Source organism: Teleopsis dalmanni, chromosome X, assembly GCF_002237135.1.
Source record: "Teleopsis dalmanni isolate 2A chromosome X, ASM223713v2, whole genome shotgun sequence".
Taxonomy (NCBI): domain Eukaryota; kingdom Metazoa; phylum Arthropoda; class Insecta; order Diptera; family Diopsidae; genus Teleopsis; species Teleopsis dalmanni.
Genome location: NC_051848.1, coordinates 38,809,239 through 38,832,887, shown reverse-complemented (window position 1 = coordinate 38,832,887; position 23,649 = coordinate 38,809,239). Strand labels below are relative to the sequence as shown.

Sequence of the window (23,649 nt, the reverse complement as noted above, 5' to 3'; positions counted from 1 at the left end):
ATAATTTAGTTTACTTTTTTAACACTATTTTATTTATTTATCTATTTCTTATTTATTTCAACGTTATTTTATTTATTCAATTTTTTATTTATTAATTATTTTAGCATTAATATAATTTATTTTTCTTATCAGAATTTTTTTTTTAATAATATTCTTATATTTTAATATATTTTATTTCGTTAATAATAATAATATATTTTATTTTCCACAAAAATTTTTAGAACTCTTAAAACATTTTCTTAAAAAATATATAATATATTATTTATATAGATATATATATGCATAATATATATAAGTATAATATAATACATATAATATATATAATATATAATATAAATAATATATAATATATATTTATATACATAGGTTATATAAAATAACGTATTTATATATTATTAAATAAATTATAAATATATTAAAAATAAGCTAAACCAATTACTGTATTTTTTTAATTAACTCAAATTAATAGAAAAAATTTTTTTTATTTATTTACTTCTAATTAATATGCATACTATAGCAATAGTTTATATATTTCTTAATAAACTATTTTATTGATTTCAATTTAATTATAGTATTATTGCATAATATATTATGCAAAGAAAGTTTAATGAAAAACATATCATAGAAAACATAGACGTATTATACTTGAACTACCGCTTAGCTCTCTTGAGATTTTTTATTTTCTTCTATTTTAAAACACTGGAAAGATAGTTTCTAAACTATTATAGTGAATGGAATTTAGTTGAAACTAATTACATGTTATTAAAAATTAAATATTTTCAGGTAAAAACATATCATAGAAAACATAGACATATTAAACTTGAACTACCGATTTTAAAACACTTGAAAGATAGTTTCTAAACTATTATAGAGAATGGAATTTAGTTGAAACTAATTACATGTTATTAAAAATTAAATATTTTCAGGTAAAAACATATCATAGAAAACATAGACATATTAAACTTGAACTACCGATTTTAAAACACTTGAAAGATAGTTTCTAAACTATTATAGAGAATGGAATTTAGTTGAAACTAATTACATGTTATTAAAAATTAAATATTTTCAGGTAAAAACATATCATAGAAAACATAGACGTGCTAAATTTGAAATAAAGCTAAAAACACTGGGAGTGTTTCTTAAAACACTGGGAAGATAGTTTTTAAGGTTATTATACTGATTTTGATTTGGTTATAGTTAATATATAGTGCAAACATAGTTTAATAGAAAAACATGTTATGGGAAACGAAACATAAACCTATTAAATTTGAATTTACGCTAATTTCTCTTAAGATTTTTTTCTTTCTTAAAATACTCGAAAAATAATTTATAATATAATAAATATAATAGTGAATTAAATTTAGTTGTCATTAATTATATGTTAATTACAATAAAATTTGTTCAGATAAAAACATATCATAGAAAACATTAATGTATTAAATTTAAATTAATCCATATTTTTTTTTTTTACGATTTCCTTATTCTAGAATTCTCAAAACTCTCAAAAGATAGTTTTCAAACTCATATATTAAATTAATTTGAGTTATAATTAATAACTAATTATAATTATAATTAATTATAAATAAAATACACGAAAGATTGTAATTATAATTAATAACTAACTACAGTTATAATGAATTATAATTAAAATACGCGAAAATTTATAATTATAATTATAATTAAAATACTTGAAAGATTATAATTATAATTAATTATAGTTATAATTAAGTAAAGAGGATAACATATAATTATTTCAAAGCTTTGGGACAAAAGTTTGAAAGTTTTAAAAATGGTCTTCATCGTATAACCGAACCTACCACGTTTTTTAAGTTTTCTGCATATATGGACGTATTACCATGGAAACTCTAGTTACTTAGTAACAGTAGCAAAAGTTCGTTTCCAACGTAACGAATAGAGTAAACACAACAGTCAATATAGGTCAAGTTCAACAAAAATACACTGAGAAAATTAAACATAACCACACATTTTATTTATATTTTAATTGATATATAATAAAAAATATATTATTATTATATTATTATTCTAATCATTCAAAATTAAAATATAATTATTTTGTATAAATGTATCTTTTCATTAAATGTATAAATAATTTAAATAATTTATTTAAGTTAAAATTACTTAAATAATTTCTTACTATAAACGTTGAGAACTTTTTTTTACCCATTATCTATTTGAAATGTAATACTCTTATATTAACATTCTTATGATTGTCTGTCTTTGAAGTGTACCAAAATATTTAAAATCACGTAAAGGTAAATAACCGACCTACATTACTAAGAGAAGTCTCCAAATAGAATAAGATTAGAAAAAAGTTTTAACATGGTTAGCATAAAAGCTCTTCACAAATCTCATAAAACTTTTCCAAGCTCTGCTGTTAACGAACATTTCATACATTCCAAGTTATGTTGATTCGGCGCAATGGCCTGTTACTAAGCAATAACAGACCCCAACGACCACCACCCTTCGAAAAGACTACTTGCCGTTTCGCTGGAAATTGAATGCATTACATTACAATTACACAATGTCTCTGGTCTACTAAAGCATACACCCTTGGAACAGTAATTGCCCTTCTCCTCATTAAACATCAGGTCAGTGTAATCGTCATAAAAGCAAAATATTAAACACTCAAATGGTCAAATGCTGTTAACTTCAGCTTTCGCTTTCGTCATTCGTCATATTAAAAATTAATATGCGTTATTTAAGGCGGTACTTTCTCTACAGAACCGTTACAGTAGAGTATCTATAATTGAATAACATGAGTATTGGCATGCAAAATACTCGTCATTTTCCTAGAACCTATGATTTACCACATTCACACTAACATTTTCTATGATGAAGTCAATGCACTGAGAGTTCAGCAGCAGTAGACTTTTGTGTTAGCAGCTGAGGTATGAGTATCTGCAAATCTTTCGAAATATCCTCGTTTCTATACAGGTAGTAACATGCAGCAGCATGGCTCATATCTACATTTTTGTGTATTAAATTTATCTGGTCCAATGCTCTAGTAAAATGGGTTTCTGGGTCATATTCCACATAAACCCTAACATTGGATTTTGTAAAGAAGAATGGAAATAATTAGCAAGTACGTTGACCTAAATATATATAAGAGAATTGGATGGATGAGTCACTGTAATAGATTTAACTGCACTCATATAAATTATTTTCCCTCAAAAAATTTTACATATGTACACATATATATTTACATAACACATATATACATTTATGCATATACATTACTATATACATTGAAGTGTATAATAAAGCTCAATGATACTATATATCTCACATATAATAAAATAATAAGTTTTTAAATATTTAAACCATGATTAAACATATCAACGTACAATATTTCCAACAATAAAGTAAAATAATTTATTACTCATATATCCACTTAATTGTTTTTATATAATTCTAAAAATAAGTCAATTCTTCATTGCCTAGTTTTGCTAATAGTAAACCTTCCCACCCTGTCCAAGTATCGCAAAACCACTGTTTTGCTAACACAAATCCGATTAAACAAATCTCATTTTAAGAATCAACCTACGCACTTAATAAAAAGATTATTTTTTAAAAATCTAAAACACCCCAAATCTTGTCTGTATTTTAATAGTCTGACTGTATTGTCTGTATTTTAATAGCAGCGTTGTGACAGTTTTGTATAATAGTCAGCAGGTCCTAACCGGTTTGCTAGAAGATTGTATCTCCCATTCAATCATGAGAACAAAAGCGCCTGACAGCTGCCTAACACAAACGCGACGCCAACTTACTATTTCAGGATCTTTAATCTCTTCTTTTCTGAGAATCTTAGCCGACTTTAGCACTAACCTTAAAAAGCATTTTAACCAATCCCTTTTAAAAGGCTTATAGTTTTTTCAAACCTCTGGGTTTCTCATACGGTAATATTATTAGCAAATAACTCTAAACGAACTCTTAAGTTTGCTGGTATAACCTAATCTAATCCAAAATCAACGTTTGGGATGTCCTTCAAAGTCTCTAGTTTTTAAGCCCCTATACCGAAATCTCTTAGTGCCATGTTATGTAGAGTGTGATGGGCTAGTCAAAATTAGCTCTTTTGGGTCGACAAAACTGCATGTTATGAAGAATGCAACAGAAATTCTTATAATTGGCTTCTAAAGACATAAATGTTGACATTTATTACTTAATAACACTGCTTTACCTAGGTGACGAGGCACAAGTAGCCTCGGTTCTCATGAACAAATTTGAAACGTGATATTGTTTTTTTCTCTCACTCTCAATTTCATAATTTGCATTAAAAACAACAACAATTTGGCTTAGAACAAGGCAATGATACACTGCATAACATGACCCTTAGTCTTACTAGACCTGGAGTTTTACAAAGAAAGTGTTCAGCTGTCCTTTTCCCCTTTCTTTATCTGTAGCTCCTGTGTGTTTCTATTTCCAAAGGATCCTAAATAAGAGTCTGACCACTCTTATTCGCGCTCTTTTCAACAGAATTTTCGTTCTCGATAAATTTTAATTTATCCACATTAGTTTGACCCCATTGTAGTTTTTGATTTATATTCTGGAGGTTTTACAAAATAACGATTGAAATATTTTTAAGCACCTTTTATCTATTCAAATCAAATACATCAAAGAAATCTTCTTATTATAATGCAAAAATAAAGTTTTCAGTTCCAGCAATCACTTCTTGAAGATAAGTATTATTTCCTGAAATCAGATTCGAAGAATGTGATGAAAGAGTCGCTTCTAATCGCCTAATAAATAATGTTATTATATTATATTTTAATATACAAAACTAGTGATATTTGCGTGATGTACTGTTTGTCCCGAATTTTTTATCCCGACTCCATATACTATATATGAATGCATGTATATATGTAAAAGTGTTTCCTTATATACTTGTTTCTTATATAAACACTCTCTTCTGCACTTGACGTACTTCATAAATACCATTCCAATTCATTGCAATAACCAATGACATTGCAATCTTACTAATCATGAGAGTATTGAAGTATATATTAAGGCCCAATTCCTCCTCATATCAATTCACTTGACTATCGAATTGTTGAAAGAAAATTTCTGGCGAGATTGATCAATTTCTATCTTATCTTTGACATATAATCTATAGTTGTGTAAACTTAAACTTACTGGTCAATAATAGAAGTAGTGAGTCGATGTTACCGTGAAATTTGTTCTTCTAAAGTAAGTATAAATCCTCTAAACCAGTATTTCTTCAAAGGAAAATAAACCAGAATTTTTCATTTCATTATCAAAACTGGATTCATTATTTTGAATTATATGTAGGAAATATTTATGTTGCGCAGTGATTCCAGAGACACATGACTGTAGTGGTTCAGGTGATTCGTGAGAAATGTTTACTTCGCTTTCACATAAAAAAAAATTCTGGAGGTCTCATCAAATATATATAATTTATTTATCCAGTCACTGAACTCTGTGCGAAATTCAAAAAACATTTTTACAATATAATTGATAGTAGACAATATTAAATCCAATCCTTATATTTTTCTTTATCAAATATATTACAAGCTATCACCTTCATTCTCCACTCTCCAATAATTTCAGCCACTCTTATTTGACGACTTCTCAAGACAAGTTTAAAACTGATAACCCCCGAATCACGATCTCAGAAATGTTGTCAATAAAAATGAATTTCACGTTAATTTAATGATTCAGCTCTAGATAATTATACTCTATAATGGTATAACCTTCTACAATCCTCTTCGTATAACTCAAGAACTCCTTAAAGAAAAATCAAAGGTCTGCCGCGGTCTGCAACATCCAGTTCATTGAAAACAACAGTGGCGTTATTATTTAATCTTATTATTTTATTTACTAAATAATACAAGTATTGGTATAGAACTCAAGTTAAAATCTATATAAATATATTTAATATAGTTCTTATTGTTCCTTATTCTAAATTTAACGGAAATGGATGATATAAAAATCACATCCAAATAATTTTTAAATTTGACAACATAAAATGGCAATTAAAATCATATTCATCACAAAACCATGTCATAAAAATATTACTTACGATCCAGTTATGCCCACACATGACCAATAAATAAATTTTCATTTGATGCCTTATTTGGTCATGATCTTGAATGTATGTTATGCAGACCGTCAAATCACAATTCTCAGTTTTATTTTGAGACACGGCAGTAAGTCACGTCAGCATGACTAAAGTGTAATATTTATATATATATATGAACAGGTGTATAAAAAATATATCTCAAGTAGAACGGAAATCAATGTGTAAAAAAAAAGTTTCCAGAAACTGTGCAGTATTATTAGAATATTAAAAAAAATTGTAACAGAAAAGTAAAAAAATTTAAGAACTTAAAAATGCTACAATAGACTTTTTTAATGAATTTTAGTATTAATAATTTTTTAGAATAATGTATATATATACCAAACAAAATATTTAAATTAAGTGAATACTTTTTAATATAAACTTTTAAGTACATGGCAAAATTATTTGCTGTTGAAATTATTGTGAGAGTACTTACTGGAAAGAGCTCTGAGTAGAGATTAATTGTTTATATTAACCTATATTATAAAATTATTTTCGAATTTTTTTCGAACAGTAGTTTTTTCGAATTTTTTTCGAACAGTAGTGAACTACAACAACAGAAATTTATTTTATATTATTTTAATTAATTGAATTTTTGGCTGACCATATAGCTGTTTCGAGAATTGCCAAATACACATCATCAGTGGTCTCAGAAATAATTCTTGTGTTTATTTATTAGTAAAAAATTTTTTTCAGACTGCAAAAGCCAGGTATTTAACGCGTGCCCAGCCAAATGTAAAGCTCAGAGTCAGCGCACCTTCGCCAAATAAAATTATTATGAAATAATTTATTGTTGAAATGGTTCTTAAATTGATTGTAAAAAAGAACTTTGCAATAATTTATTACATTTAAAATGGTAACGCGGACTGAAAAATAGAAAAAACAAACTAGAAACTATCTTCAACATCCTTTATATTAGTAACTTTGTTAATGAACATTGTGTAATGTCAAATCAAACACATTTTTTTTCTGAATAGCGCTTACTTTTAAATACTAATTCTGTATTTTATATATATGATAAAGTGAAACCATTGTAAACTTATTTAAACCTCATGTACTTAACTTCATAAAAAGTTTTCGTGCAAACTTCCTATTAAATTTCCTAATATTATAGCAAATATAACTATTACTATTACAAATAAATAGTTAAATATACTAACAGATATATAACAAACAAATTAATAGAAATCAAATCAAGCGCTTCATTTCTTTCTAATTATTTTTTCTCTACTACTTCATCTTCTTTCTACTTCTACTTCTTTTTCTAATTCCTTTTTTTTTTTTTTGTTAACTTAACTCTTTTTTATTTTTTTTTTCTTTTTTTCTGTACTTTCATATCATTTTCTTAATCTGCTTATACTTCTACGTCCAATTCTTTTGGACTTTGACTTCTATTTCCATTTCTGCTACTTCTTTTCTACTTCAAATTCTATTTCAACCTCAATCTCTTCCTTTACAACTACTATTTCTTTTAACTTTTCTTTAATTTCAACTTCTACTTTTGCTTCAATTTCTGACTCTTGTTTTAATTCTGCTTCTACATCTAATATTTCTTCTTCTTCTACTTCTACAACTACTTCAATCTCTGCACTTAATTCGTTTTCCTATCTTGCTTTCACTTCTTTTTTTATTTCTATTTTTGCTTTCTTGACCTTTTATTTCAACCTCTACTTCCATTTTGAATTCTACTTCAACTTTTAATCTATTTTCAGTCTTTCTTCTACAACTTCTACTATTTCAGCTTCTATTTCAAATTCTACTTTAGCTTTTATTTCGATTTTTTCTTCCACTTCGAATTCTATTTCAACTTCTTTGATTCTACTTTTACTCCTATTTCTACTTCTATGTTGCAACTCCTTTTACTTCAACTTCTACTCTCTTCTTTCTCAACTTCAAACTCTACTACTTTTATTTTATCTACTTCTTTTATTATTTTTTCTTCTATTTTGACTTAAAACTTTACTTCTATCTCTTATTCTAATTTTGCTTCTACTTTTATTTCTATATTCACATCTATTTCTTCGTTTATATCTTATTTTTTGATTCTTCTTCCTTTTTTTATTCGTAAAGAAATAAACCATGTAGAAATTTATTCCAAAAATTCAAGGTTGCAATCTAAAATGATCCACCGATATTGAAAGAAAATAGAATACAAGCTGAGTGCGACATCAGAGACTTTTCCGTCCAATCTCGGAAATGTATAGATTGTTCCAACAGAATTCAAAGGCATTATTTCATTCATGACCATCCTTCAATTATTAAATTTTCTTCGTCCCCTTAATCCTAGCACACCCATAACAAACTTTTGTGCAGTTAAAATGATAGTTCGCACTGGGAAAACTGGGAAAACTTTTAGAGCGCATCAGAACTATACTGTCGCGTCACGGCAGTATAGTACCGTCTTCATTAAACTTGTCTATACTTGCTTTTGCTAAATAAAAAAAAAAACAGACCCATAATAATTTCAAGAACTATGCTAAGGTGAATAGAATGAAGTTTTTTTCTACTTAGGTTTAAATTTTGAATAATAGACAAAATTTATTAAACGCTAACTGGAAGTTGTGAATGAAAATTCTTTGCAATTAGGTACATGGTTATGCAGCTCTGGTTACTTGTAGTGCAAACCCGGGAACAAAAACTCAGTCAAGGTAATTATCACAAATTTGTTTGCAAACATCATAATTATTAATTACAAGGCAAAGGTAATCCGAGTAATAAATTACCACAATGTAATAGAAGAGGGCTTAGGTTCAGAACAAAAAAGACGAAGAACGCCTGTTGGTAAATCAGTTCACTTTGACTAATAAGATATGAAAATGCTTGTGTGTATATGCATATGTACATATGTACATCTGTCATTTAATGATTGCAGATACTTTAATGCAGTAGAATTTTTCCTCTTCGCATTATGTGATTATGACAAAAAGAGTTTTTTTTTCTTTTTTTTTTTTGTTGTTATGTAGCGCAAAACGAGAGCATAGAACTTAGCAACAATATCGTTTCGTAGATTCAGCAAAAGATTAAAATCGACAATGGCAAATAATTCGCAATTTGCAAATGTTTCTGGTGCATTGATGACAACCAACAATAACTTTTACAACAAAAAACAAATTGCAAACAACAAGCAACAAAGACCAGCGACCGGCGACCGGCAACAGCAACAGCAACACTGCAAAATTGCTAACAAAAGCCAGAAGTGTTTAACGCCAAAATTGCAAATAAAAGCACTAAAAAAACATTTTGCTTCAATAGCAATAATTTTATTTTCAATATAATTTATAATTTTTTTTTCATTTATTTTTTTTAATTTTTTTTTTTTCATATTTATAATTTTTTTTTTTTTTTTGCAACCTAAAATAAAATAAAAATTGGAACTTAACAAAAAAAGTCGAGAATATGAACATTTAAATAAGCACGACTATGTGTTTGTATATATATATGTGTGTGTGTGTGTGTATCTATGAAGTGTAGATACTTTTCATTAATTATTTTACTCTCCACTTTACTTTATAAAAAAATTGTCAATTAAACAAAAATCGCCTTTATAATCCAACGAATTTTGGCAAATATCAAACAGTTTTCATTTGAGAAGTGTTAAGCATAGACTTACCTCAGAAAAGCATTTAGTATTTTCACTTTTTGTTACGAAGCAGCGTAATTTATATCTCAGATACTCTCAAGATGAAATCGTTTGTCGCTGTTGCCGTTTGTGTGCTCTTCGCCGTTGCAGTTGGCGCTGATGATATGCCAATGCCAGCTATGCTTGGTTCAGCTTATGGCGGTGGTTCAGCTCCATCAGGAGGCTCTTCCTACGGTGGCGGCTCATCCTATGGCGGTGGTTCTGCTCCAGCACATTCGAACAGTGTATCTATACCTGCTCCACCATGTGCTAAGAACTACATTATTAGCTGCCAGCCCAATTTAGCTTCAGCTCCATGCTCACCACAATCATCTCACTCACATGGCGGCTATGGCGGTTCATCCGGTGGCTCATCCGGTGGTTATGGCGGTTCTTCCGGTGGCTCATCCGGTGGTTATGGTGGTTCATCTGGTGGCTCATCTGGTGGCTCATCCGGTGGTTATGGTTCAGCCGGTGCTTATTCACAAAACTATCCAGTTTATGCTTTACCTATGCAACAATATTATGGACTTCAAGGATACCGCGGCTACTAAATGCATTGCATGCAACCAATAGGATTTAGGCAAAAACTTATGACAATTGTTTGTGAACTTTTAATCATAATAAAAATTTTTATACATGAATTTTTTATAAGAAAAAATATGTGTATTATTTTGAATATATATAAAGTGATAAGAACACACTACATAATTATGTTTTGCTTCAGTGATATCGTTTCTATGAATACAATATATTGCTTCTAAATAACTGCAAGTATCACAAAAGGATTAATATAAGGATATGAGTGTATCTCATACTCATACTTCGATTTCGATTTGGGATCAAATATAAAGTATAAAAATTAACTTATATTTAAATGATTTTTCTTTAACATCAAGTAATTAACTGCAATTTTTTTAAAAATCAAAATAATTATATACAACAGATATAACAATTAATAAGTACAACGTGTATAAAAATAAATAAAAAATATATAAATATTTATTATGTGAACATAAAACAAATATTTAATATATTACTTTTAAAATTAATTTGAATTACATTGTATTTATATATATATATATATATATATATATATATATATATATATATATATATATATATATTATATATAAATATAATTAATATTATTAATATATTAATTTAAATTAAACCACATAATTAATACCACGTTAATGTTTATAAATATGACTAATAGTGTGAAATGACGCTAAAATATTTATCAATGAATAAATAATAAATAAATAAACAATGTAAAAATAAAAACAATAAAATATTATATATGAGTACTAAAAATGTTTTTAAATAATTAAATATAAATAATACAAAATATAATATAAAAATAAACAAAATAACATTAAAACCAATATATTTACCAAAATTAAATATAAAGTATATAATAAAAAATTAACAAAATAACATATAATATAATTAAAATACTATAATATATAATATTTAAAATACCTAAAATATAAAAAATATATAATTGTACATAAACAATGAAAGATTTCATAAATAATTATTATTATGAATATGAATATGAATATGAATAATACAAAACTTAATAAATACTAATAATAATAAAAATATTAAAAAAATGCGACGTATAAAAATCAATATATGTATATATATACAAAAAAAGTAAGTATATATAAGTAAGTAAATTCTACTAAATTATACAAATAATAAAATTTAATTATAAAAAATATAAATATCAGTATCTATAAAAAACAATAAAAGTAATAATGTAAAAAAATGTAAAAAACAATAAATACAATACAAAAACCGTACAAAATTTATAAAAATTAAAATATAATTATTATAAAATTTAATAAATAGGAATAAAAAAAATATTAAAAAGTTCGATACATAAAAACCCATATATATACAAAAAAATAAAAACAATAATAAAAATAAAATAATATAAAACAATAATATAAAATCTTAAGTAAATTTATAATGTGAAAATCTATTTCAATTGAAGAAAAGTACAAGTGAATGTGATATATATATTATACAAAACTTAAATAATAATAATATATAAATATAAAAAAAAATTATATAAAAAATTTTAAGAAAAAAAGTGTATATAATAATTCATTTTCAAAATTCGAGAACAAAATAATAAGCTTTAATTTTTTTAATAATAATAGTAAAAAACAGGAAACAAAAAAATGAATATATAAAATATATTGTATAAAAAAATATATAACATAAATCTATATAAATTATAAATATCAATATTTATTTCGAATAATTATATTATTAATTATAATTAATAATGCACATTATAATTATACAATTATAACAATTAGATTAGTAATTATAACTATATAAATATAAATAAAATAATACATAAATACTACAAATTTTATAAACACTAAAGTATAAATAATTTAAAATACATAAAATGTAAATATTAATATAAGTACAAAAAAAAAATAAAAAAATTTAAATACAATATATGCATATTACAAAAATTTAAAAATAATTTATAAATACCATATAAGTAATATTATATATGAAATATAATATAAAAAATATCAAAAATTGTGGTATATCAATATTATTATATATTGAAAAGCATAAAAATAATTAAATATTTCAAAAAACTTTATCATATGTGTTCTGTTAAATTTAATGAATGTAAAAAATATTTAATTAATTAAAAAACTTATGAATTACTTAAATACTTTTTTTTATAAATTTACTAAATAGTAAATTAAATGAAAGCATATATTTATGATTTTCATATAAGTTTTATAATTAAAAACAACGATTTTATTGAAATCACTTTAAATACTAGACTAATCAATATAATTCATATATCAACGTCCTTTATTTATTTTATTCTGTAATATTAAACTTACATATTTTATTTTCAGTGAAAGTACCCAGTCTCGACTAATCAACGGCATTGGCATATATAAGGCGTATTCAACCGATTTCTATCATTCCAACAGTAGCTCAAGAATTGCATTTAAAAAAAACTGTAAGTAAAACATTATTTACTTAATATATACTACATATATATAAACATATAATTGTCAAAAACTAGATCCAATAATATTATCAAGATGAATAATATTACATAGGTATTGATAATGTGAAATTTTCACTATCTTCTTTGGTATATCATCCCAGCTTAGTTCAGAAGCCCTTGAAGTATATGAAAGTCTGCATATGAAGATTATAGAGAAATACAAATATTGGTATGTGAATTATTTATAAATTTAAATATATTTAACTAAATAATTGTTTTTCACTTTCAGAATTTATTTATATTCCAACTTACCTAATGAGAGAAAATATCTACAATATTTAATAAAACTTCTAAATAATCGAGCGATATCAATGGAAATTGAGGGTCATATTATAATGAATAGCTTACTTTTAATAGACAACTGTAAATAATATACAAATCCTCAAAAATACTATATAATGTTATTTTGTAATATTATATTATGTTCCGTTAACCAATCTGAAATTGGACGACACTAACAATCATTAACTCATTTTGGTTTGGTACCAGATCCACGCAATATTTTTTTTTTAAAAGTTAATTGAATCTGATGTAACTAAATAAATTGTTTGTCTATCTGAAAGGGTTTTCGAGCTACGGTTGAAATAACTCGTATCTCACTATTGGTTTATGTATAACGCAATATACATTAAGACCGAAAAGTTTTCGGAAATTCTCATTTAAAATTCGCGCGCTGTATATTTTTCGATATTTTAAGTTTATGTAGTTTGGCAGCAATTAAGGAAAATTACTATGCAAAAAATGAGCGCGATCTGTCAGACAGTTCGTTTACGGCAGCTGTTGAAACCAGTTCACCTCAGTAGTGCGTTGCGAAAAAAACAATGGAAAAAAATATTGGACAAAGAGTTTGCATCAAATTTTGTGTTTCGAACGAAATTTCGTGTGCAGAATCGTTGCGAATGCTACAAAAGGCTTATGGGGAATCAGTTTTATCGAAAACTCAAGTTTATGAGTGGTACAAAGCCTTTCAGGACGGTCGTACGACCGTCGAAGACATTTCGCAACGCACTACTGAGGGGAACTGGTTTCAACAGCTGCCGTAAACGAACTGTCTGACAGATCGCGCTCATTTTTGGCATAGTAATTAAGGACAGTGCTGCCAAACTACATAAACTTAAAATATCGAAAAATATACAGCGCGCGAATTTTAAATGAGAATTTCCGAAAACTTTTCAGTCTTAATGTATACATAGAGATCCCGTGTAAATAATGTTATAATTATCTATGAGCCAGTATATACATAATGATCTTCCTAAATAATATTTATCACACATTTTGTTTTTTAAATTATAATAACTTGTTTTTAAATTAATTTAATCTTTTTATATATGTCGATCTATTACCGACTAAATTCACATCTCAGTTTAAACAAATATTAGATTTTGTTGATGAATGTATTTTGCATAATTTTGTAACTCTTATTGGATTATAATATTTGGTCTATTATATATACTATATATATTTCATACAATATATAAATATAATATTTACTTCTAAAGTTTTTTTAATAGCAAAAATATTTCTATATCTCACCAATTTTTAACAGTTTTCTACGGCTAACCATTTAGAACTACTTCAGTTATATTTTTATCAGTGGTAAGTTTATAAGAAATTTACATACATATAATATTATGTATTTTGAACTCCTGAATTTATTTCAGTGCTAATGAAGAAAAATCTACTTCAATGAAAATTTTCGAAAATTGTTTATGGTACAGAAATGAGAACCTCTTTCTAAGGAACATAAATTCAAAACGTCCTCAACAACTGCTATTCAAGGAAATTTCATATTTTATATAAAATATATATATATTATATACATATATACATATATAAATACATAATATCTGACATCCGGTTTAGAAGTAACTCTACGCAAACGAATCAAGTGATATAGTACACTATATGTATAATAGTATGTACAGAATGTATTCAATGTTAATTTGTTAAAGAGTTCTACACTATGGCGTTGATCGATATCTTGTGAGAAGTAAAGATATTATAACTTCTAGAAATTTTGTCTACCATATTTAATTAATCAGGAGTCTCACATCGTTCATATAGAAGAACATACATTTTTCAAGATAGCTTAATGTGATGAATGACTTCTGAGTGACTGCCCTACCACTGACGAAAGGCATAGTAATTATTACATTCATGGATAGGTCAGGACTCTAGCAGTACTTGGGAACAAAATCTAACCTTAGAATAACTAACAATATATTTTATCAGCAATGCGTTTGAAATTAAAATTTAATATATATAACCATATATATAAAATTTAATATATATAAACAGTGTGGATGTATGTATTTTTATAATATAATAGAAATTGTAATAAGAGAACTGAGTTAATAAAATATGTGTTAATTAACATAACTATTTTTAAAGTAAATAATTTTTTTTGGAAAAATTGAATTAATATAATTTTATGAAGATCTTCTTATAGTTCTATAATATGTTTTCCTATCTCAATTATTTGATGTTTCAATATTTTTTGGTAAACATTTAATAAGTGACTAAATAAATTGTTTGATAATATTATTTGATATAACAAAAATCGGTTTTTATACTTAAAGAATTTCTATAATCCAAGTGGAAGTAAGTACTGGGTAGTAGTAGAAGTAATCGAAATGTGTACAATTTCAATCAGAAATAAATTTTTATTATTATAATCTGTAATTATATGGAATAGATAACCCAAAACATGCAAACTTCAAAGAATTTTTAAATAGAGTGAGACAAATGTCTTCTATTAAAATTTTCTCTATTACTAAACATCTATTTTAAATGGAAAAGGGTGACAATAGTAAGAAAATTTTTAATTCCAGAAGAAATTTTCAAATGAAGGTTAACGATAAAAATTTTTAATGAATAACCAACATAGTGACCCTACCTTGAAGTATTTCCGTTAAAGTTTTGGGAGGGGGATTATTTTTAGTCCATGCAAACCGGGCATACCACTATTGTGAAACGTGATGCGTTAAATATTTTTAAACCTCTCCGCTTAAAAAACAAAACAACATCACGTCATTGAACAGTATTTATATTTACTAATGGTTGTTGTCTCTATCTCTAGTTAACCCTAAAGTAAAACCCTAATATATTACAATAGATTATGTTTCATTAAATATATCATCAGATTTCAATTTATATTAAGTTTTGAATTTCCAGCCTAAGTTATCTATATAATAACTATAATAAATAGTAATAAGGATGATATAATATTCTACAACATCTACTCGATCCATTCCCATTTATTTGGCCATAAAATATATATGGATGTTTAATATAATATATAATCCGAAAATCTTAACATTTGTATTTAATAAATGTAAATAAATGGAATAACAAAATGAATAAATGAAATGTAATAGAACGAATATGTAGATGTTATCCATTATAAATATCAGGCATGAAATCAAAGGACGGTTCCTGAGAGACTACACCTTCCTCCCTAAAATTTATCCAATGACTATATACTCTTAAGCTATATAGCAAAAAAGCAGCAATATTAGTAGAGTGATCACTATTTGATTCTAAAAGAAATTAGAACTAAGTTAATTTTTAAAACATATCTATACTCAGGTACCACATTTGTGTACTATGTACAAAAAACCTATTTCACTATTTCAAAGCATATGGGTCTCTCACATTCCCAGACTATATGTTATACAAAGCGCAATTTTATGAATGTATGAATGAAAGATGATAGGTTGTTGACATATCTATCATTCAAAAACTGAACTGCTTCACTGGAAAATGTGTCATTCGATAGTTAAGCGGTAGTTGAAGGAACTATATTAAAAAATGGCAAACCTTAGAGTAAGCGTAAAATGCCTTTGATGATGGTTTTATTAAGCGTATATTACTAAAACCGAACTGTTAAATCGAGATCTGGAAATTGGTAACTTCTTACAGCTAAACTTCAGATTTGAGTTAATTTTAATGAAATTGTTTAAACCCATAATGTATTTCTAATTCATTTTATTCTAACAATTTCAACTTGAAACCATATAACAATGCTTTAAAAAAAGATGACCGATGTGTTATGTCAATATATAGTTTTAAGGATTATTATGAATTATTAGAGACTAATTTAGTTCCAGTTTAAGAAACCTTTAAGTGCAACTGTGCAAACATCAAAAAAGTAGAGTGGAAGTCTGGACCCATATCGAAAATCACAAGAGCATGGCTTAAAATATCAACATGAACGTGACGCTCCTCAAAGTAAAGTGAAAGCGGTTCCGAGGGGCAATAAGTCTTTCCGAAGAGGACGGTATTTTAGTCTGTGTACTAGATTTGAATTTGTGTTAGGGAAACGGGCACACCATTCCGATGACGGAACAATTAAATAATAAAATATATAGGCATAATAACTATACTACGTTCAATTTTTTTAAAAGTTTTTAAAATTTATAAATCATAAAAAATTGTGATTTTTTAAGCAATTGTAAAAAATTGTTTTACTAAATTTAAGTTTATGTAAACATCAATAAAAAAAATAATAAAAAATTGTATTATATTACATCTACAACTAAATAGGTTTTATAAGCCAACACGCATAATTTTTGCTCCAATTTTATGGCAATTACCTTGGTGGGGAAGAAGTAGTATCAATAAATCTGCAAGAATATATTTTTCGAAGTTTACAAAAATTGCAAAATAAAATATTTAAAAGTGAAGTAAGTGCATTAATTGAATTTATGCAAATAATAATTAATTAAAATTAATTTTTTCGCTTTTTTTTGTATCGTTTTTAGTTAATAAAATTTGCCAATTAAACATAATTAGCCTTTATAATTCGTGGAAACTCAGTGGATATCAAACAGTTTTCGTTTGTGAAGTGTGGAGTGCAGGTGTAACAAACAAAAAAATCAACTTTTTATATATTACGATAAAGAGGATAAAGACGTTAAGGATCTAAGATGAAATCGTTTATCGCTATTTCCGTTTGTGCGCTGTTTGCCGTAGCAGCCTATGCTGACGACATGCCAATGCCAATGCCAACAATGATAGTTGGTGCCTCTTATGGTGGCGGCTCATCTAAATCTGGAGGTTCATCTTATGGTGGTGGCTCATCCTATGGCGGTGGTTCATCTAACAGTGTTTCTATACCTGCACCTCCATGCCCCAAGAACTACATTATTAGCTGTCAACCCAGTTTGGCTTCTGCACCTTGCTCACCACAATCATCCGGCGGTTATGGTGGTTCATCTGGCGGTTCGCATCGTGGTTCGAGTGGCGGTTATGGTGGTTCATCTGGTGGCTCATCTGGCGGTTATGGTGGTTCATCCGGTGGCTATGTTGGTGCTCCACGTGGTGGTTATGGTGGCTCATCCGGTGGTGAATCCGAAGATTCTGCTGGTGGAAAATCAGGTGGATATGGTGGTTCGTCTGGTGGCTCATCCGGTGGTTCATCTGGTGGTTCCTCCGGTGGTTATGGCGGTGGTTCAGCTGGTGGCTACTCACATAATTATCCAGTTTACGCTTTCCCTGTTCCACAAATTCTTGGATTACAAGGATATTATGGTTACTAATTACGCCACTGAAAATGAATAGGATTTAGGCAAAATTATAATATAGATTTGATATGATATAGATTGAATATTAATATTAATAAAAATTTTTTGTACCATTTTTAAAAAAAAAAATTTATTTCTTTTATTTCTTTATACGAAAACTCAAGCCGTTCACTTTTTTGTAGACGATATAATACCATCCAATTCTTTAACATGGTATTTAGTTTGGAAATTGCATATGAGATTAAACCCTGAACTGAGCTAAATACTGTTGACTTCCTTAACACGATATGAACTATCGGAAACTTTAAAATAATTTAATAGTAAAGAAAAAAAATTAAGCTTTAAAAATGTAATATAAACACCTATTAACCTAACCATATAAACACAAACGCTTATATAAATTAATATGAACATAAAGAATATGTATAATACCTCACCAATTTATGCCACATATAAACTAAAACCTAAACCTATTTACTCATTGGTTTTACATCGTAATTAGAAGTATGGATCGAGGATTAAAGACGAAAAAGTTTTGCCAAAGACTTATATACTACCATTCCATTTAGGTCTAAACAAATGCTTATACTTCTAAAGTACTAACCACTACCGCTAATATATATAACCACTACCTAATAAGACCATAAATATTTTTTAAATTCTTATTTCTTTGTTGGTATTTTTTATCATTAACATAATGTATGACAACCAAACCTATATAGGATCATATTACCATCACGCGACTTAGCCACTAACTGATACTGTAACATTTATTGGGCAAAGGCATTACGAATCAAATTAGTAGATGTTTGCTTAAACAGACTTTGGAGTCTTTTCAAAGGACATATATTGGAATTATTTGTTCGTTTCCTTGACTAGTGTTATGGTAAAGATAAGGTAAAAATATTAATAATCGAAAAAGAAGATGTCTACCTCAACAGACATAATATTACCAATACACGATAAATGGCTATCGATTTAATTAATTCCGTAGAATTAAATTCAAAACCACATTCCTGACTACTGTAGTGTTTTTCATGTAGAAATATTAGAATCATATCTACTTAACCTGACTTTGGAGTCTTCTCAAAGAAGTGAAGATTAAAACTGATTATACATCTTCTTAACTACTGTTATGTTTATAAAGCTGCGATATTAGCAATCAAGGTATCATACTGCTTACCCAGCCTTTGTGGTTTTCTCAAAGGACTTAAGAATTGAATAGTCTATACGTCCTGACTGCTGTAGTATTCATAATGCTCAAGTATTCACAATCAAAGAATTAGTTGTCTACTTAAGCAGACAGATTGGAACTAAACTAGAATAAATAAACTTTAAAATAGTACGTGAAAACAGTACTCTGAATCACTACTTTAAAATAGTGCTTTAATGCAGTACTATAGAATAACACTTCAAAATAGTACTTTAAAAATACTTTAAAATTGACTATATAAATAAAGTCGGCGATCATCAAATCAAAGGATATAATAATATAGAAGAAATGTGTTTAGTCTTTTTGTTCAATAGTTGGGTTATGTTATAATTACTTTAAATTTGATATGGGAAAGGAACCCAGAATCGTTTTCATCTCATTATTAAACACCATACAATACAATTCGATGATAAAAATTTTGAAATATAATTTGTCTTTCGTATTTAAATCGTTTTTTACTGTTACTGTTTCTACTCCATTTTCAAGATATATCAAATGTGGTTTCCGGAAAATAACGATATGAAGTAAAATTATAGGACTAATATCCCACTTAACGTATACAAAAGATTGCAACTTATAAATTTTTATAGAAAAATGATATTCTTAAAAAGACTAATTCATCGTGATAAAAGGAAAGTGTTTATCGGATATTAAAGTTTATGTGACCAAAAATTAATATGAACAGATCAAGAGATCTACTCCGTCTCTTCAAACCTCTACTGAAGTCAATCAATTAGCCAGAACATAGTGAACTTATTAGGCGGTTATGTCTTTTTCTCTCTCGCTGAAGTATTAAAAAAATATTAAAAGTTTAGAAAAATATATTCTGCGCTTTCATGAGATTTCGTAATGATTCCGTACTTAGCGAACAAGAAAGTACAAGTAACTATTAAGACACATTACTAAGGACCTAATAAGATATCTCACTAAGGAACTAATAAGATATCTTAATGAGGAACTCATAAGGTCGCTTACTAAAGAACTAATAAGGTACCTTGCTAAACAACTAATGAACCTTACCTTATTCCTTATACTAAGGAATTAGTAAGGTTAAGTGGTGATAGCAAAACAATAACAATTCTGTAGGTATTGAGTTGGTTAATTGGACTTAAATATTTAGCGCTAATATCAAAAATATCAAGAACTTTGCTAGTACCTTGGAGAGGTTCCACAATTTGTGAATAATTAAGGTACGATGTTATATAGTAGTAACAAAGCCTGCAGATTCTATGAAAGTTAAATCTGTTAGAGAGCTAAGAGACCTCATCTTACCCAATTCGACTTAAGCTCAAAGTATTGTTTTTAGCAGAATGCATCTGAATAACATATATTACAACTGTCATTAATAAAAAATATACTATGTGTTAGTTGCTATGAAAGTATCTTTATACTAACGAGTTTAATTGATGACAAGAAATTATATTAAGACCCATACTTTTTAATATATTATATTAAATAAATTTAATTTAAATAAAAATGAAGAAGTTTGAATTAATTTAATTACAATAGATTCATTTAAAATTACTTAAATTTATTATTAATTAAACTAAAAATAGTTTAATTAAAATTAAATAAATTAAAATTAATTAAATTCAAATTAATTTAATTAAAATTAATTAAATTTAAAAAAAATTAAGTTAAAAACAAATTAAATCAAAATCAAATTAAATTAAAATAAACTTAAATGTAAATCAAATTAAATTAAAATAAATTATATTAAAAGTATTTAAATTAAAATTTATTAAATTAATATCAATTATATTAAAATTAATTAAATTAAAATTAATTAAATTCAGTTTACTTGAATTAAAATTAATAAAATCAAAATTAATTAAATTAAATTAAATTAAAATGAAATAAATTAAATTAAATTAAATTAAAATAAATAAAATTTTAATTAACTTAATTTAAATCGATAAAATTAAGACGAATTAAATTAAGATTAATTAAATTTAAATTAATTAAACTAGAATTAATTAAATTTTAAGAAATTTAAATTAAAATTGACTTAATTAAAATTATTTAAATTAAAATGATTACATTAAAATCATACTAAATTAAATTTAGTTAAATTAAAATCAAGTTAAATTAAAAATAATAAAATTAAAATTTATAAAATTAAAATCAATCATATTAAAATTAATTAAATTAAAATTAACTCAATTAAAATTAATTTAATTAAATCAAATTAAACTCAAATTAAATTAAAATTAATTAAATTAAAATTAATTAAATAAAAATCAGGTTAAATTAATAATAATGAAATTAAAATTAAATTAAATTAAAATCAATTATATTAAAATTAATTATATTTAAAATTAAATTCAATTAAAATCAATTAAATAAATTTTTTTTTTTTCATATAAGATATTTGCTTGCATACAATAAATATAATTTATTGAAATTATATTTGAAGGAAAGAATGAGAGCTTTTAGATAAAATAAATAAATTAAGAATGAATAAAGTTTTTAAGTACTTTTCAATTTAGGTAAAGAGATACATATGTGTTAGCTGAGCAGACCGTTTGTGGCATATCTGCCAGAGGTTTCTACCAAACAGTGGCTAACAACTCAGTGCTTATAGTCAACAACAGCTGCGTTCGCCAGTTAGTAACTTCGATAGCAGTTTTAGTAAGTTTGTAGGTTTAATGGTAAAAATGGTAAAATATTGCGGTAATATGCAAAATGATTGATTGTTTTTCACATGAGTTTTTGTAAAATATTATTATTTTGGCATTTTGGCATTATTATGTACATTTTTTTCCTTGCATATTTCTTCGAAAGTAATTACCAAATTTAATACCAAGAAAAAAATGTATGGAAAATATGCAGGTTATTCAACTCTCAACAGCGAGCGCTCCAGCAATTTTAAAGAGTTAAGTACAACGTCTGCTTAATTTCCGCTAATTGTACGCATAAGGAAAAAATAGTAATAATAATTTAAATTATTGTATGTATTGTCGTTAGTATAAGCAATTTAAAACGATGATTGGCATAATTGACAGTAACGAGTGCACTATAAATAATTAAAACAATAAATTCAAAAAAAAAAATGAAACTCATTTTATCCAAAAAAAAAAAATTGAATTATATTGCTTACTTATTAGAATTCAAAAGAAATAAAATCAATAGAAATACAATTAATTTTTTAATAAAATATATATTTTTTAAAATGTTAATGTCACTTAAATTGATTGACGTTAGCCCCCACCATTTGTCCCGCTAAATACATAAATACTTAGATTTTCTCTTACACCAATTAAGCCTTACTAGTATTATTTATGATAATGAGGTGTAAGATAGTTCCATAAATCTTAACTTCTCAATTTATTAGTTTCAATCAACAGGCCCACATCTGGCGAAGTGATGTGATCGCTCAAACTTCCGAGATATTAACCTTTGTAACTTTCTTATTCATATTTACTTAGTTATTATTAAACCTCTAAGGACTCTAAGTTTAATTGTCCGTAACACAACTATAATTATTAAACCTTTGTAACTTTGTATAACTCCATAGTTAGTTAGTTAGTAAGTTGGTTGACTCTCCAATGATGACTCCGCATGTGTTCAGTTAGCACTTTCTCATCTTTCTTACTGCCAGATTCTAGTTACCAACTGATTAGTCCAAACTGTTCAATTTAAGAATCTTTGAAGTTTATTAATATTAATTACCACAAGCGACTCATGATTGTTGAATAGTGATTTACCCAAAAAAGCTGTTCTCTGCCTCCCAAAAGCAGGACAACAGAACAGAGAAACTAGAAAATTATCTGCTAAGGCTCTGTAAGATTTCAACTATGATAATAAATATTGTACAGAATTCCTATTCTAGGCTAGGGATCTAGGAGTTCTAGAATCAAGAAGAGATCTCTTCTTATTTCTCGTGATTGTGAATAACGTTTGTTTGAGATTGTAAACCGCCGATAGTGGATTACTAATCTCACATATTAGATTTAGTGATGTAACACCCTTTCCACAGTCACTGAAGCGCTTCTTTCACTAAAACAATAAAATTTTAGTCTTCTTTAGTTCCATGCGTTGTGGAAAATTCTTTTCTTATATTGTATAAATGTTGGATGTTCTCCAAAGATATTAAAAAATGTTCACATAAAACATACACAGTCAGGTTTC

At 26.4% G+C, this 23,649-nt stretch overlaps 2 protein-coding genes across 2 annotated transcripts; both read left to right on the top strand.

The window, feature by feature from the left end:
• The first annotated feature begins 9,685 nt into the window (after window positions 1–9,685).
• LOC119661811 (keratin, type I cytoskeletal 9-like) lies at window positions 9,686–10,360 on the top strand. The gene has a single exon (XM_038071300.1). It carries the CDS (start codon window positions 9,779–9,781, stop codon window positions 10,268–10,270), a length of 492 nt encoding a protein of 163 aa, XP_037927228.1. The 5' UTR covers window positions 9,686–9,778; the 3' UTR covers window positions 10,271–10,360.
• Window positions 10,361–17,622: 7,262 nt separating this feature from the next.
• LOC119690140 (keratin, type I cytoskeletal 9-like) lies at window positions 17,623–18,401 on the top strand. The gene has a single exon (XM_038105128.1). The coding sequence runs from the start codon at window positions 17,709–17,711 to the stop codon at window positions 18,318–18,320; it is 612 nt and encodes a 203-aa protein (XP_037961056.1). The 5' UTR covers window positions 17,623–17,708; the 3' UTR covers window positions 18,321–18,401.
• The last annotated feature ends 5,248 nt before the right edge of the window (window positions 18,402–23,649 follow it).

Bases quoted from the DNA above. Each gene is read 5' to 3' on its own strand.
- LOC119690140 (XM_038105128.1), top strand. From the start codon at position 17,709: ATGAAATCGTTTATCGCTATTTCCGTTTGTGCGCTGTTTGCCGTAGCA.
- LOC119661811 (XM_038071300.1), top strand. From the start codon at position 9,779: ATGAAATCGTTTGTCGCTGTTGCCGTTTGTGTGCTCTTCGCCGTTGCA.